At 32.4% G+C, this 16,266-nt stretch overlaps 4 protein-coding genes across 5 annotated transcripts; 1 reads left to right on the top strand and 3 right to left on the bottom strand.

Annotated features, from left to right (window-relative positions):
- Positions 1-407: 407 nt before the first annotated feature.
- On the bottom strand, positions 408-1,297 carry LOC103831838 (probable calcium-binding protein CML26). Its single transcript, XM_009107773.3, has one exon. The coding sequence runs from the start codon at positions 1,204-1,206 to the stop codon at positions 727-729; it is 480 nt and encodes a 159-aa protein (XP_009106021.1). The 5' UTR covers positions 1,207-1,297; the 3' UTR covers positions 408-726.
- Positions 1,298-2,359: 1,062 nt separating this feature from the next.
- On the bottom strand, positions 2,360-3,692 carry LOC103831836 (thaumatin-like protein). 2 transcript variants are annotated; one of them, XM_009107772.3, is made up of 3 exons: positions 3,472-3,692; positions 3,028-3,352; positions 2,360-2,896 (listed from the first exon to the last, which is right to left on the bottom strand). In XM_009107772.3, the coding sequence occupies exons 1-3, from the start codon at positions 3,590-3,592 to the stop codon at positions 2,548-2,550; spliced, it is 795 nt and encodes a 264-aa protein (XP_009106020.1). In that variant the 5' UTR covers positions 3,593-3,692; the 3' UTR covers positions 2,360-2,547. The 2 variants fall into 2 exon arrangements, with proteins under 2 accessions (XP_009106020.1, NP_001288837.1); NM_001301908.1 differs by having other exon boundaries at positions 2,548-2,896; positions 3,028-3,355; positions 3,472-3,532.
- Positions 3,601-10,762, bottom strand: LOC103831835 (GDSL esterase/lipase At1g73610). Its single transcript, XM_009107770.3, has 5 exons — positions 6,287-10,762; positions 5,973-6,103; positions 5,632-5,868; positions 5,290-5,545; positions 3,601-5,188 (listed from the first exon to the last, which is right to left on the bottom strand). Exons 1-5 carry the CDS (start codon positions 6,516-6,518, stop codon positions 5,025-5,027), a joined length of 1,020 nt encoding a protein of 339 aa, XP_009106018.1. The 5' UTR covers positions 6,519-10,762; the 3' UTR covers positions 3,601-5,024.
- Positions 10,763-11,013: 251 nt separating this feature from the next.
- On the top strand, positions 11,014-13,019 carry LOC103831833 (probable inactive serine/threonine-protein kinase fnkC). The gene is made up of 5 exons (XM_009107768.3): positions 11,014-11,448; positions 11,825-11,994; positions 12,081-12,363; positions 12,447-12,595; positions 12,685-13,019. Exons 1-5 carry the CDS (start codon positions 11,057-11,059, stop codon positions 12,837-12,839), a joined length of 1,149 nt encoding a protein of 382 aa, XP_009106016.1. The 5' UTR covers positions 11,014-11,056; the 3' UTR covers positions 12,840-13,019.
- Positions 13,020-16,266: the final 3,247 nt, after the last annotated feature.

Below are 16,266 nucleotides of genomic sequence, written 5' to 3'. Positions count from 1 at the left end.
ATATTTGTTGAAGTGATAGCTGCCTCGAATACTTAATCACAATGAGTTCCTTTGGTCCACCAAAGGATTCTATCTCCAACACAGAAATCGTGTGGGCCTAATCCTCGGCGTGATTTGAGCCCTTTGATTCAGTTTTGACATTCATTTATTAATTGTGTTCATATTTTCTTTTAAAAATCCATATTCCAAAATTTCTAGGCCACTCAAAAATGAATCAGACTTTGTCAACCACAAGGACGATCAATATAAATAGTTTACTATTTAAAAAAACTTTTTGGAAAGGCTGTCCACACATATAGCACCTATAATTGACCAGTTCTTGTAGAAAACAGTCGTAGTGGAGTCAGAAAAAAAAGCGAATGGTATCTGATTCGTTCATACAAAAAAACAAATAAGATTCTGTAAAATATGACAATTTCATTATCCATTAGTTTGTCTTTTGAATTGCATTCGATTTAATGCAGTCCTTTCATATTAGATCCAACTTAATCTGATGCAATGCCGAGAAAACACAAAGAAAAGACACTAAAACCCGAAGTTTTAATATGTATATAGATTGCTTATATCGCAAGTAATCATACTTGCATAGGCAAGACGTTCATCATTCCATATATAGGAAGAGAACTATTTCTTTGTTAACCTAGAAATGTAAACAAGTACCATACAATATTATATGTAACCATGTATCTCAATATCCATATATAAAAAGAAGGGCAAATCGGAACCCTAGGCGGATTGCTTGTTGAGTAGCTCAGGTGACGACATCATCTTCTTGAACTCCTCGAAGTTAACGTTTCCGTCGCCGTCAGTGTCAACACGCCCGATCATTCTCACGCAGTCTTCGACGGAGCACGTCATACCTAGACGGTTGAGAACCTTGTGGATCTCGGAGGACGAGATCAACCCGTTCTTGTTCTGGTCGTAGAGATCAAATGCTTCGCGGACCTCTGTGGCGGAGGAGGATGAGCGGCAGATGGCGGCGAACTCCTCCATGTTAATGAAACCGTCGCGGTCGATGTCGATGTCGTCCAAGACTTGGTTGAGCTCAGCCTCCGTGTACGACGTTCCCATGGATTTGAAAACGTTGCCGAGCTCAGAGACAGAGATCTTACCATCGCCGTTGGCGTCGAACTGGTTGAAGACTTTCTTAAGGTCCATGTCCGTGGACGATGGTTTGTTGGTGGTTTCAGGATTTTCGCTCGCCATTGTTCGTTGCAGTTTTGTGTTTGTTTGTGAATCGTTTAGTTGTGAGTTTTGACGTTTATATAGAGTTTCGCTTTCCCTTGATGCTCTCTTTTGTCTTTCTTTATGAACGATGCTCAATGCTTTTGTATTTCTACCTTCGAAGTTTTTAATTAGCTAAATATATTTATATCTATTTTTAACTAATCTTGTGTGTATTCGAGAGGTTCGTAAGTGTTTGACTAATAACAGGTTATAATCAATGTTGGAGTTACAGTAATTATGATTTAATTCGTGCAAAACATAAATTTGAAAGCAAATGAATTGACACTTAACAACAAAGGTTACAGAGGATTAAGAATGACATTTTATTCCCAAATAGTTTCTACATGTTTTGACTATCCTCCATGGAGCCACACATTTACATGTAGTGACGAACATATTCTTTATTTTGATATACACGTAACCCACTACATATATATGCAGCCGAAGAGTACAGTACTACATTAACTAATACGAGAGTATACTAGAATCGAATAATCGACAAAGGAAACCGTTAGAAGATTGAATGTTATTAAAACATGTTTTTTTTTTTTTGATCAAAAAAACATGTTTTAATAACATTCAATCTTCTAACGGTTTCCTTTGTTGATTATTCGATTCTAGTGTACCCTCGTATTAGTTAATGTAATACTGTACTCTTCGGCTGCATATATATGTAGTGGGTTACGAGTATATCAAAATAAGGAATATGTTCGTCACTACATGTAAATGTGTGGCTCCATGGAGGATCTGAAACCAAGCGTGAGAGAGACATTTTCCATTCAATATGACAATTATACATTAATAATTGAAAATAGTCCCGAATATTACAATATTTATTGAAACATGACTGACATCTGATATTTTTATGAACATTTTCTTGAAACCAAACATATAATGTGGAAAAACAAAATACTAAACCACATGGACCACCAGTGTAAGGTTCCTTCTCTCATGCATAATATATTTCTATAAAGTTTGTTAGTTAACGTAAAATCAATATAAGACAATATTATATACATGTGTTACTAGAAATAGTAATAAAAGTTATGTGGGGATAGTATGTGCGGTTGCAGCGGACTTGACATCCCTAATATTATTAAACGTGTAATGCATGTTCTTTGTAATAAATGGATGAAATCTGAAGTGATTAGCTCTAGATCAACGAAAAAGAACAGATAGAACATTACTATTGCAAAGCAGTAAATTACGTCATTAAGCTGAAAAAAGTCTTAATAACTAAAACTAGAACGCAACATCGTACCAAATAACAGAGTAAATTTATAAATTTATTCTTAATTATAATTAAAGCTAAGATCTTAATCAACGACCACGGTGGGGGCAAAAAGTGACGACGTAGTTAGCTTTGGTACACGTGGCAATGCTAGTGGGGTCATCGTAAGCGTAGGAGTAGGCCTTGGGGCAAGCTACTTTGAAGATCTTGGAGTAAGCCGTGGGCCTGCACGTCTGTGGGTTACCGAACGAGCCGGTACAACAGTAGCGAGGTGAGTTAAAGGCAGAGCATGCGCTTTTACAGGCTACTACCTGCTTCCCGTCACGTGAACGGACTTGTAGACCAACCGGACACATTCTGTTCAAGTCGCTAACGCAACCTGCATAGGTGCACTTCCCTGTACCTTTCACCGGCATTATCGACATGGCTAAGTTATATCTGTAATGTTATAGATTAACAAGAATATTAGTATGCAAGTGTAACAAAAGACTGAAAAAAAACTTTAGTTTAAACTCTAAATGATACATGAACTATATATTTAGTATTTACTTATATATTTAGACACATACCCATCAACGAGGCTGACGTCATAAAAGTCCTGCTCATGACCGAGGGTGATCTCTGCGAGAGTAGCTGGAGGTACACCGCCGGCTCCGTTACAGAGGAGAGAACCACCGCAGTCTCCAGTGGCGCAACGACCACGACCAGATCTATCGAAGGAGCAACCGTGGCGGCCCCAGAACCGACCAGACCAAAGCGATGGAAGTTGGAGAGTGTAGGCTCTTTTGGGAGATAGTTTGAATCCGCCGCCGGCGAGTAGCGGCTGACCGGAGCTAGCTTGGATACCAGGCCAGACTGTGTATGTGCACTTGTTGTAGAATATTACTGTTGAAGCTTCTTGTCACATAAAGTAAAACCAAAATGTCACTAGTTTAGTATGATGTGATTAGCTAAATATGGGTATATGATTAATCTAAAAGTCTGAGATTAAAAAAGAGTAAGAGAAAGAATACCTGAAGCGTGTGAGAGAAGAAGAATGAGAGGGAGGAGGAAGAGGGATATTGAAGAGGCCATTGGTGGTTCTTTTGATTTCAAGTGGGCTAGAAGACTGTGAACCAGCTTCTCATTTCTCATTGCCTTTGGGGACTTTCTCTTTATAAAGAGAGAAAAATATGGTGTCCTTTTTAATAGTTTATAAAAATATCAAAAATGGAGAGGGCAATTTATGAAATGAAATATAATAATAGTTTCAAATAAGCGATTATAATCTTTTATATGGATGTTATTAGTTTTTTTAAGCTTATAATATCTTACTCCTTTTTTTTGATCAATACAATATCTTACTCCTATATCACAGTAATATGCATATATATACGTAGTTGTTATTAAGACAAAGTTGTTAATGAAAGTTTATTCTAGATAATATAGAAAAAAACATTATTTAGTTTACTCATTTCGATGTGAAAACTTGTACTCATTAATTTGAGTTTATTCTGAACAGTTTACAAACAGAAATCAAATTGTATATTATTGCCATTTAAAAGGATTTATTCAAGAATTTGACTGCAATCACAGTTTTGTTACCTTTGTACACATTCTAAATAATTTTAGAGATGCAGTCTACAATTTCATTAACAATAATGTGATTCATGAATTCCGAGAAAATGGTCCATTTGCATTGCGAAAGAACAGAGAATATGTGTTTGGGGAATGTAATAATGACAAAACTTTTCTCATCTTACGAGGCTGTCAGAAGACTTAGTGCCTTAAAGGAAACATATTTCTATCCGTTGAACAATAAGTTTAAGGGTAAACAGTAAACACTTTTACGCAGTTACTAATTTCAAATTTTAATTTAGTTTACGATTTTAATTTGCGTGCCTATGGGTATGTTAAAACTTCAAATCTACAAAAAGAAGACGTTAAAACTAAAAAAAATATTTAAATATCGCCACTAGATTTATTGAAATTAGGACTAGTTTAAAACTAAGGTTCACGTGAGGTTTTGGATTCATGTGACAGGCAAAGGAATCCAGCTACGGACCAGTGAGAATTAAATCTAGAGTTTTTACAAAATAACAAAAGCTGTAAGAAAAAGATAACTAAAATGTCAGTATTATCAAAAATCGACATGAAAGATGCTCCCTGAATACGGTGGTTTAACTTTGAAGGCCGTCTGATCAAAGCAGGCATATCGATTAACTCGAAGAGAAAATGACAATAGCATAAATCTTACTAATAATTATGAAATATTTTGGAAAAGTTATGCTCAAACTTCAAAAAGTCATAACAAAAGTAACTTTTTTAAATTTGTTAAATCCACCGTTTTATGTTAGTTGATATATCTTCAGGAGGATACTAGCAAGCATTATCAGAAAGCTCCAAGGCCCGTAAATGAGATCTGAACCCTAATATAAAACACTACACACAACATTAACATTCAAAATGTGTATTACGCTGAAAAATAATTATGGAGATTGAGACAACTGATAGATATTATTTCGTTAAACAGAATAACAGAACATGAAGTATTACTCAAAACAAACTAAAAAGTTTGAGAAATTGATCATGCGAGCTTTGCTTTAATATCTTGAATAATATTTGGTGTGATCGTTTGGTATGACTTCTGGGTCGGATGGGCAATATCCCAAAACACATAACTCGACGCGTCTAAGCACGGCATTATAGACATTGGTGTACAACAACATCCATCAGCTGCATCAATGAACCCTACATTTTCCAACGAATGATAGCTTATGTTACGTGTTATCAATATATATATTGTAATCTAACATTTATAAGATTGCGTTGTTAGATTGTGTCGTCATTACCTGAAGCTTGAGGGTTGTTGATGAGACCCATAAGAGGATTGTACATATCTATGTACATGAATTTGGCACCCGGAAATGCTGCGCCAAGATTGTCAAGTTCAGCAGATAATTTCTGGTTAAACATAGCAGCTGCTTGATTTGAAAACACTTCACATACTTTGAATAAGTTCGCAATCGAGCTTCTTGCTCCCGGTAAGCAACCTAGCGGTAGTGTTCCCATAACCGCAAATTTTCTTGCACCCATATCGTATAGACTCTTCAAATAACACAAAGAAAATTAACAATCCGATATTTTAGATAACATTTTTGACGATGTTATATTTGAATTTATTTAGTTTGTACCTTTATTAGATCACGAGTCCAAGTGACTAGGAGATCAGTGTATGCTGGAAGAGTGTATTGTAACCTTCTAGTTACCGTAGTGAAATATGTGATAGCAATATCATTATTCCCCGCTGAGATTAAATAAACCGCATTTGATATAATTTCATTTGTTTTCTCTTGACTTCCTACTACACCGTTTAGTCTAGTGATGTAGTTTTGGAAATCTCTCACTTGATCTTGCACCGATATAACCCCCTAATACATTCACCAACACCAAAAAATCAAACAATATGTTACAATTTCAAACAAATGAAAAGTGATTATAAATGATTCTGAACAGCATATATAATGAAATTTACCTGTATCATAGCAGTGATAGAATCAAGTCCAGATCCACCAGATGCAAAACACACACCAGTCACTAGATCGTTGCTCGAGAGGGCTGGATTGCGATATGCTGGTAAGAGATTCTTCAATCCCAACCCTTCGGCTGCACACGACACTATTGATGTTAGAAGATAGGTTTTAAATATAAAAAATCCTTAATTTTTTGTCATCAAAAGTTTCATTCTAAAATCATGTCGATCCATACGTGCAAAAAAAAAAATCCTTAATTAATGTTGCAAACTAATTATATTAGCAATGAACAAGTGCATAGATCAATATTATATACCAATCATATCTGAAACAACTCTCCCGTTTCCAAATCTCCCGGTAGGTAGTCCACCTAAATCTCTGCCGTATGGAAAAAAATTGACCTTGGTAAGAGTTGCAAGAAGATTATTGTTGCCAGTATCTAATATTGAGTCTCCAAAAGCGAAAAGTGCTGAAACTGTTAATTGTTGAGCAGAACCAACATAAAATTGACAAGTGAACACAAATGCCACTAACATTTTGGACATCATAACGAAAATATTATAGCTTAAAGTGTTTGGTTAATCACTGAAAATGAGATGTAAACAAGATAACTTAAGTGACAGAGAAAAGCGTCAATATTTATACACGATTTCCTTCAAAGATATCACATAATTTAACAAATTATGATTTTATCACTGTATTAAGATTTGGAAAGAAATATCAAATTCAACGAATTCTGCGTATCATCTAACAATAAACGTAAAGTATATAGAATGTGTCAAAATGAGAAAGATAATACAATCTCTAGTCAAGCAAATGATCTGTATCTGTTCTTTTTTGCCATTGACAATTCCAAAACTTTCATAAACTATTTAAATATCTATCATCGTCTTTAACTCAAAATATACATTTCTTCTTCAGAACAAAAAAACGACAACATCTATTCTATTAACATACAGTCTTATTTTTTATTTACTGTTGACTAGTCATAATAGGACCATCTAATTACAATATAAAATACTTAATTATTTACATTAATAAGTAAAATATATAACATTTCTATAAATTTGAATAATAAATAAAGATGTTAATAATAAATCAAGTTTAACAATAATTTAAAATTTATTTTTAGTTCTAACAAAATATATTGAGAAAATATATATATTAGGATCATATTTTTATTAAATAATATATTAATTAATTTGGTAATTAGTAATATTATATTATTATAAATTAATGTTAAATAATATGTTATTATATAAAAAAGATGATATTCTATTTTTTCAAATTTTATAGCTACACTCTATATCTATTCTATTAATTTAGAGTCATATGTTTTATCTACTGTTGACAAGTCATAATATGACCTTCTAATTATATAATATGAAATATTTAATTATTTACATTAATAAGTCATATATATAAAATTTCTATAAAATTTTAGTAATCAATAATATATTAATAATAAGTAAATTTTAACTATAACTTAAATTTTTATTTTTAGTTCTAACCAAATCTATTGAGAAAATATCTAATAGGATCATTTTTTATTAAATAATATATTAATTATTTTGTTAATTAGTAAGATTATATTATTATAAATTAATGTTAAATAAAATGTTATTATAACACAAAAATTATATTCTTTTTTTACAAATTTTATAATTATATTCCATATTATATTAAAATAGAAACATTATATATTCTATTAATTTAGATAAATATTTTTTATCTATTGTTGACAAGTCATAACATGACCAACTAATTATATAATATGAAATATTTAATTATATACATTAATAAGTCAAATATATATATTTTTTATAATCAGTAAAGATATTAATAATAAATCAATTTTAATTATAATATAAAATTTATTTTTAGTTCTAACAAAATCTGATGAGAAAACAAATAACACGATCATACTAAATATTTAAATATTTTTATTAAATAATATATTATTTAAGAGGAAGCGATATTACAATCGAAGCTGCTGCTTGAGAAAGAAGATAGAATTGTAGATGTGATTACAAATGACGAGATTATTCACCAGATATCCTTCAACAATCACTCTTCTAGAAGACGGACAGATGTTATTCACCGATTTACTCTTGACTTAAACACCGAGTTAGAAGCAAATGCTCTGACTAAGTGTTATTACTTTAACTGCTCTCTTTGGTATAGATTCAAATATCCCCAAGCATTGAAGTTAAATATAATACACGTAAAGTTCTATCTATAAATTTCAAAGTGAAACCAATGTTGTGTAAAAAGTTAATGATATATTAGATATTATTTAAAATATAATTTATTGCCAAAACTTCTTACTAAACGATATAGAAAAGGGAGAGTATATATTGTAAACTTCTTAACATGTTAATTGATTTTCTAGAATATTATAGGCCCAATTGTAATCCACCTGCTAATAGTGAGCATATGATTTATTTCTTCTTAAATTTAAGATTACCAATACTCATCATTTACATTAGATTACATTGTTCCACCATATTTTTTCCATGATAAGTCTGATCATCTTTTGTACATTTTTTTATCCTATTAAGTTGAAATGAATAGATATTTTTGTTTTATCATGACCCTTTTAAAATATATCATATGGATTCTAATGATATGAATCTTTCTTGTTCTAGTGAAAAAAACTTAAATTAGACACATGAGAATACTTCTTCATCTATCATGGTATTTGAATAATTGTTAAATAACTAAAAAGTATAAAATAACTATTTGATTTCGTAAGGAAAACTAAAAATGTCTCTATTTGAAATTTTAAAGATTATTGTTATTTTTTAAAATTAAATTTGGTCATTTTTTTAAGTTTTAGGATTTTTCCACTAGAACAAGAAAGATTCAGATTATTAGAACCGTTAGAGTCCATATGAAATCTTTTAAAAGGATCATAAAAACAAAAAAATATCTATGCATTTCAATTTAATAGGATAAACAAATGTAGAAAAGATGATCATACTTATCATGGAAAAAATAAGGTGGAACAAAGTAATCTAATGTAAATGATGAGTATTAGTAATCTGAAATATAAGAGCTAAAAATATATGCTCACTAATAGCATAAAACAACAAACCAAGGAGCTAAAAATTGTTCTTGCTTTGTTTATTTTAGAACTTTTTTTACTGTTTTCATCAAAATTTTGATTTAAGAACGTTTTTTTATTTATGTTGAGCTTGATGTTTAGTTTTGGGGTTAATTTGAGTTAATGTCTCGATATGATCCTTATTTTCCCATGGAAATAATTGGCAAGCTCAAGCTCGAGGAATATATGAAGGTGGAACATGGCATTGGCAAACTTTTACAAGGATTGAATGAACTTACGGATTTGGGAAGCAGCTATTCACACCATGTTTGGAGTAAGTTGTGTTCTTGAGTTTCACTTGTAGTATCGATTAGTTTTCTTTTGTCAAAATGGCTTCTCTTTCAAGCGAATTGTCTGTGATTATTGAGTTAGGTCAAAAAATCTACCTACAATTTGGGCTTTTCTCTGCAGAACAATACCACCATTGGTGTATCTGCCTCGTATATAGCCATGAACTTTTTTGACAAATTTATCTCACGGAAGAAGATTTTGGTATGTGTTCCTCTTCTCTGTATAGAATGTGTCACAAATGAGAAAGATAATATTCTCTCTAGACTCTAGTCAAGCAAATGATCTGTATTTGTTATTTTCTGCCATTGACAGTTGGGAAATTTTCCTATCATCGTCCTTGACTCAAAATACACACTTCTGCCATTGACAGTCGTGGCGGTCGTGGCGGTCAAAGAGATCATAGACCTCCATTTTAAATGCCTCTAAATCTCAGGTTTCTGTCATCATGCTCCGTGCATGCATTGGAAAACTCTCATCTTAACCAACTACTAAGTTACTTTGTAACTTCTTCTATAATTTCTCATATATCTGTTTCAGATATATATTTTCTCAATTGTAAGATGTTATTATCGAACAATTGTAAACCTTGGTTACTTTTATTTTAATGCATCAAATTTAGTCAAAAAAAAAAAACAAAAAAAAGAGCAGGACACGTTATATTGCTCCTCAATGTAGGTCAACACAAGATTGACTATTTTCCTTTAAAGAGTATTGACTTGTGACACAGCGATCTAATCTTCGTCGAGTAGAAGATCTTTGTTTTATTTATTTATTTATATCAGTAAAAATATCAATCCTAATATGTTATGTCCACAGATTGTCCAGTAAGAGATATCAGTTAGAGCAATATTATCCATAGTACCTGAATAAAATTCTTAAAAAATATAAATATAAATATTTAAAATTTCTAAGTTGGATTCTGTTGGAGTTGAGTTTCATTCTTTTCTAAAAGCATCTCCAAAAAAACTTTCTATTTTAGATTTTGCAAAATTCTATATTTGAAGTTTCAAAAACTTCAAATTTAACTTTCAAAATTAGGTGTAATTTACACTATAATCTTTATATTTGTCATAATAAATAGAAATATATAAAACTTTTATAAATAACTAGCACATATATTAAAATATTATAGTAATATTAATTAATAAAATCTTACACTAAAATATAATAGTAATATTAATTAAAACATTGTCTTCAAATTGGAGTTTAAATTTATGTTTGACGAAATTATACCGTGTAATCCTCTTTTGAATCATTATATGAGAACATGAATCATTTTGTATTTTGGTTGAGATAAACATTCAAGAAAATCAGCATATTCTTTTTGAAGTAATTTGTTGAAATACGATTAACTGCTAAACAAAATAATTTAATTTGAAAAGTGTGGACACATTCGAGAAAACGTACGTGTCACTCTCTGAAGGAAACTGATATAAAAAATTGTAATAAAAAGCGACTGATCGGATTCGGATATAGAAAAAGATAAGATAAGGAAAGGTCGTTTTGAGAGGAAATCTAAGGTCGGTCCACATTCGAGTTTGGTATCAACTGGGTCAGTATAATTGAGCCAGTACAATTGTAAATGGAACGTGACCCTCGTGATGTTTAACATTGGGTCAGTACAATTCATTGTCTATATAACATAAAACCAAAATATGTGTTAAACATACTCAAAAAAAGGAAAAAAAAATGTATACAGAGGAAAAGAAGAAAGACAAAAACTATGGCTCAATCTTTGCCTACTGCGTCCTCTGCTTCGTACTCATCGTGGAAGTTGCAAGATTCGCTAAACCTTATTACGGCAACCTTCAGAACCTAATGGAGACAGAAGCACTAGTAGTAGAAGAAGGATTCGTGGACGTGATGAACTCAGGGAAACTCCCATGTCCCTTCAAGACATCTCGCTCTGCCTCTGCTAGGAGTCACGAGAAGCTCTCGGGACTAATAAGAAGAGAGGATAGAGCTCGTCCTCCATCTTCGTACTGCGTGAAGTTCCAGAACTTTGCAACTATGGCGAAACTGGTCAAAGACAATGGTGACAAGTACGAGTCACGTCCTTTCTCCGTCGGTGGATACAACTGGTACGTACATATCTTGAGAAGCCAAGCCCATATCTTATTTTTAATATATATTAGCGTCAATGCTAACTCAGATTGTTTATGGACCTCCATATTAAAAAAAAAATTTCACTAAGAACGTATTTTTGAAAATGATATAATTTTATAATTTGATAGCTCCATCATTTAATTTTTATTTTAAAATTCTAAATTCTAAATTTTAAATATAATTAGAATTTTAAAATCTAATTTATATATATTTCTTTTTAAAATGTTCTTTCATAAAAGGAGTTTTGTTTGACATTTCCATTTACACATGCTAAATGACTGACTGATTAGCGTTGACTAATCATTGTGATATTTTACTCTGAGTCTCATAACGTTATTGAAATGTTACAAGGACGTTACTAATCTACCCTAACGAGAACAAGCCAGTGGGCTCGGGTGGATACGTTTCGATGTACGTGAGAATCGATAACTCAAGCCTCATAGCCAACCCACACGATGTGTATGCAGAGATCACATTCCTCACATATAAAAGCACTATCGACAGATACCATTTTCTTCAGGGTACTAATTAATCTATAGAAAGTGTGAAAGATTTGCTTAATCTTTTGTGGTTGCTTCAGACTAACTAGTTTTGTTTGGTTTTGCAGAGACTGATGCGCAGAGATTTCACTTGTTTAAACAACAGTATGGACAGCTAAACTTTCTTGAGATTGGTTACTACAAAGATCCAGGCCATGGATTCATTTTCGACGGTGGACAAAGTGTGTTTGGTGTTGATATCCTCGTCGCTAACCCCTTTGAGAAGTGGGAAGTTTTCTCTTACGAAGAAAACATTCGTGACCCTCTTTTCAACTGGAAGCTCACTAAGTTCTCTACATGTAATCTTGACTCTTACACTTCTGGTTCGTTTTCTTCTGGAGGAAGAGACTGGTGAGTGGTGATTCACTCTCTCTTGCACTTTATGTGTATCTCTAGAGACTAGATATGTGATGGGTGTGTATACTACTGTGTAGGGTATTGAAAGTGTATCCAAATGGAGTTGGGCATGCAACGGGGAATTCGTTGTCACTCTTTTTGTTAAGTGCCTCAAATGAAAAGGGTTACGTGAAAGCCAAGTTACGAGTTATTGACCAGATTCGGTCCAACCATTTGGAGAAACAAGGTTTGATATCTACTAGTGTAGACTACTTAAGCTCATTTGTAAGAAGAAGAAAACATGGTTCTAATCAGTTTTTGATTTGTTTACTGTAGTGGATGGATGGCCTAACGCAACAGAAAATGGATGGGGATTTGAGAAGTTTATATCTTTCGCAGATCTCAAAGACTCAACCAAAGGTTTCCTTGCTGATGACGCCATCAAGTTTGAAGTCGAGATCTTGTCCTTCTCTAAAACCGACACTCTCTAAAATGATCCTACAATCACTCTTTATGTGTTGATTTTTCCTGTTTTTACCGGAGATAGTACGTTGGTGAAAAACCAGCAGACTAATCTCCGCCGCTATGTAATTCACGGTGGCCTAGTGAATTAACATCACTCTGGTTTACTGTTTGTCTAATAATAATGGGTTCGAGCTTTCCTATGTTAACCTTGAAGAGATGATAGGTGTAAACATGGTTTGATAACATAAACAACCAAATTTATATACCACTTTGTTTTATTTTTAATACCATAATCAATTTCTCTTAGGTAAACGTAGTTAATGTGGGATCAAAATGTAGGCCCTGAAATTTTGTTTAGTCAATTTGGAACTGAGAAAATATCTACAATTAATAGTTCGGTACAACGAACAACTTATACTGGTTTGTGAAACGTATGCCTCGTGACATGCATCAAAGTCTCTGCAGTAGAGTAGATACTATATTATAGCTTATAATAACCAAAAATTATAAGCTATATCTGTAGAACCAAGTTTAGGTGATATTTAACTAGAAGAGATGATGTAATTTTTCTCTCTATTTATACCTGACCGTATGTTTGTACATCATGAAGATCATAACCTCTTTGCTTGATGTAGTTTGCAAAACCACTTGTCCTGAAAAGCAAAACCAGCGATTACACGATGAAGCCACAAAGGGAAGACTAAAGAGAGGGAAGCCTATGTACTTAAAATATTCAGAATGGTGTCCCTGCTGTAAATAACATCAAAGGTGTTATCAGAGTACTCTTTCTTGGTGCAGTCAGCTACTTCGAACTCCACAGAGCATTTGAGTCCTATCGAGTGTTCTAGTGCAAACGAGATGATGTTTACAGATAGATCAATGCCCACAACATCCACGTCAAAGTTCTCAGCCATGTAGAAGTCCCCTCCACCAATTCCACATCCAACGTCTAGTACTTTTTGACCCGGTTTGAAATCCAGCATATCCACAAACTTCTTTGTCGTCTCTATTTCAAAGGTCACAACAAAAGAACATAGATGTTATATAAGAAGGAAAGAGTATACAAAGTTGATACAAAAGAGAAAACCGAGTCTCCCCCCCCCCCCCCCCCCCCTCCCTTCCTCCTGTGCTCACAAAACCTTGTCCAAAGACACGCTCATAGCGTAAAATACTAATAGACTTTTATATGCCAGCCATCCCTATTATCCGTTAAAAAAAACTCTTTCGAACAGACTGTTTAAAGCCCACCCATCCAGGCTTCAACAGCCGTCTGACGTATCTGATGTATTAATGCATGGGATAAAGAGATGTATTACTCTGGACTTTAAAGCAAAACAGGCCCAAATATGTTCGAAGCATCTTTCTAACTTCAAAAAAGTTACAAAGATCCACGAAGTACCACCAACAGCATCGCATGAACACATCCACTTGAGAATTCGTATTACTGTTATATTGATTAGAAATTTAGAATATTTTTATAAGTGATATAGGAATGTGTGTAGGGTATCTATGTAGGCGACATGTGACTGTTCCTCGACTTCAAAGCCGCATTTGTCTTTATTTGTTGGGTTATCAGAATTACTCTATTGTTTAGAGACAGATAAGATAACTATATACAGGGGTTAGTAACTCGAAGTAAGTTTTCACGTGCAACAAACAATACTATATTCTTAAGCGCGACAAAAAGAATGACAGTCACTCATATATACAAAATCTGGATATTGTGGTGATATTTATACAGTATATTTAGTGCATGTTTACATATATAGCAGATAATTTCTATGCACACATAAAGGTTTTAATCCTTTTATTATCTTTTCTTACTCCAAAAATGATACCTATCTTACTAAAAAAAGCCCGAATATGTTTGACTACAGTTCCAGGTCCAAACTTCATTTGCAAATCTTGTGTTGAAAAGCTTCCCATGAAAAAAGAGGTCGGGGTTTCTAATTGATCTTCGTATCGTATCTATTAACATATCTAATCTTCTCGTACGAAAAGAACATTAAATAAAGAAAAAAAGACTAAGATAGTACTAAACCAAGTTTTTGTTCCCAAAGTAGCACTCAAGACTCAAAGTCATAAAAATAGGTTTCACTAAAGAGGTAAATATACATTTATACCCTTTAGATTAATTAATCAAAACCTTAGGGTTTAGAGTTAAGGGGTGGGGTTTTGGAATTAGAGTTTAAAATTTTATAAAAAAAAAATACTAAAATAAAAAATAAAAATTTAAAAAACAGTTTCAAAAAGTATTTTTAAATTATAAAAAGAAAATTTGAAAAAAAATAAAAAAAAAAATTTCGAAAAAAAAAGTTCAAAAAAAAATTATAAAAATTTCGAATCTGAAAACATATAATCTGAAACTATAAAAAAAAATATTTTTTTTATTTTTATTTTTTTTTATTTTTATTTATTTATTTAATTTTAAACCAAGGGTATTAGGGATATATTACTCTTTAATGCATGTCATTTTTGTGATTTTCTCCTTCTAGTGCTATTTTTGAGACATAAACTTCAAAAGGTGCTATTTTTGACAATTGCCATTAAATAAAACCAAATTCTCGAAAGTAACCAAAAAACAAAACTACTAATATTATTTTTGAGAAAATTAAAATAGTTTACTAAAAGCCAGAAAAAGAGAGAGAGAAAGACAAATGACAAAAAGCTCTCAAAGCGTTTGAGAAAATTAAAATAGTTTACTAAAAGCCAGAAAAAGAGAGAGAGAAAGACAAATGACAAAAAGCTCTCAAAGCGTTGTCTGGCCGACGGCCGACCCAACATCGCATAGTGGCAGGCACACACTAAAATCTGCAACTATGATTAATCGAAATGACATTAATACCCTTTTGCACTACCACGTCATCATCTTATACTTTGCTTTTTTGAAAATATATACTGTATTAAATGATTTTAAAATCTGAAAATAAAAACAGAAATCTTTTCCGTGCCGAGATTAACTTATTTATGACAACCTCGGTCCTTTCAAAGTTTCAATCTCTCATGTAATAGTAATAGTTTCACATTCACACTCACTTGTTGAAAAATAAATCTCAGCTGTTTAATTTAGGCAAATTGCAACTAATATCTATCTATTATTGGATTTGGTATGTACAAAAGGTAAATACAATGTGAGATATAGACCAGAGAATGAACACAGATTTGGAAGCTTCTGAAAACGTTTCTGTTGAGTTGTAATAAAAGTGAAGTGACACGGCATAGTCTTCTTCTCTTTTGTCTTTATTATCTCTTTTTCTCAACCATTTCGTTTGCTTTTTAACCCAAAAGAAATGTAAAAACAAAGGGTTTAGTATAAGGTTTAAAACATTTAATGCAAGCAGTGGCGGAGCCAGCCAGACTTTCTAGAGGGGTCAATTACATTATAAGCATATAACATATGGGTCAATAGCTAAAATTTGTAATCTTTTCTTAGTTATTAACTTCAAAATACAT

The sequence above is a fragment of the Brassica rapa genome, chromosome A07, assembly GCF_000309985.2.
Source record: "Brassica rapa cultivar Chiifu-401-42 chromosome A07, CAAS_Brap_v3.01, whole genome shotgun sequence".
Classification (NCBI taxonomy): domain Eukaryota; kingdom Viridiplantae; phylum Streptophyta; class Magnoliopsida; order Brassicales; family Brassicaceae; genus Brassica; species Brassica rapa.
The sequence above is the reverse complement of the archived record's forward strand: the minus strand, read 5'-3'. Positions and strand labels throughout refer to the sequence as shown.

Coding starts and splice junctions, on each gene's coding strand:
- LOC103831838 (XM_009107773.3), bottom strand. CDS start 1,206: ATGGCGAGCGAAAATCCTGAAACCACCAACAAACCATCGTCCACGGAC.
- LOC103831836 (XM_009107772.3), bottom strand. CDS start 3,592: ATGAGAAATGAGAAGCTGGTTCACAGTCTTCTAGCCCACTTGAAATCA. Junction 3,353..3,471: donor TCTTCTCTCACACGCTTCAG/GTATTCTTTCTC, acceptor TGTGACAAGAAG/CTTCAACAGTAATATTCTAC. Junction 2,897..3,027: donor GACGTCAGCCTCGTTGATGG/GTATGTGTCTAA, acceptor ATAACATTACAG/ATATAACTTAGCCATGTCGA.
- LOC103831835 (XM_009107770.3), bottom strand. CDS start 6,518: ATGATGTCCAAAATGTTAGTGGCATTTGTGTTCACTTGTCAATTTTAT. Junction 6,104..6,286: donor AGTTGTTTCAGATATGATTG/GTATATAATATT, acceptor TGTCGTGTGCAG/CCGAAGGGTTGGGATTGAAG. Junction 5,189..5,289: donor CAACAACCCTCAAGCTTCAG/GTAATGACGACA, acceptor TGGAAAATGTAG/GGTTCATTGATGCAGCTGAT.
- LOC103831833 (XM_009107768.3), top strand. CDS start 11,057: ATGTATACAGAGGAAAAGAAGAAAGACAAAAACTATGGCTCAATCTTT. Junction 12,364..12,446: donor TCTTCTGGAGGAAGAGACTG/GTGAGTGGTGAT, acceptor ACTACTGTGTAG/GGTATTGAAAGTGTATCCAA. Junction 12,596..12,684: donor CAACCATTTGGAGAAACAAG/GTTTGATATCTA, acceptor TGTTTACTGTAG/TGGATGGATGGCCTAACGCA.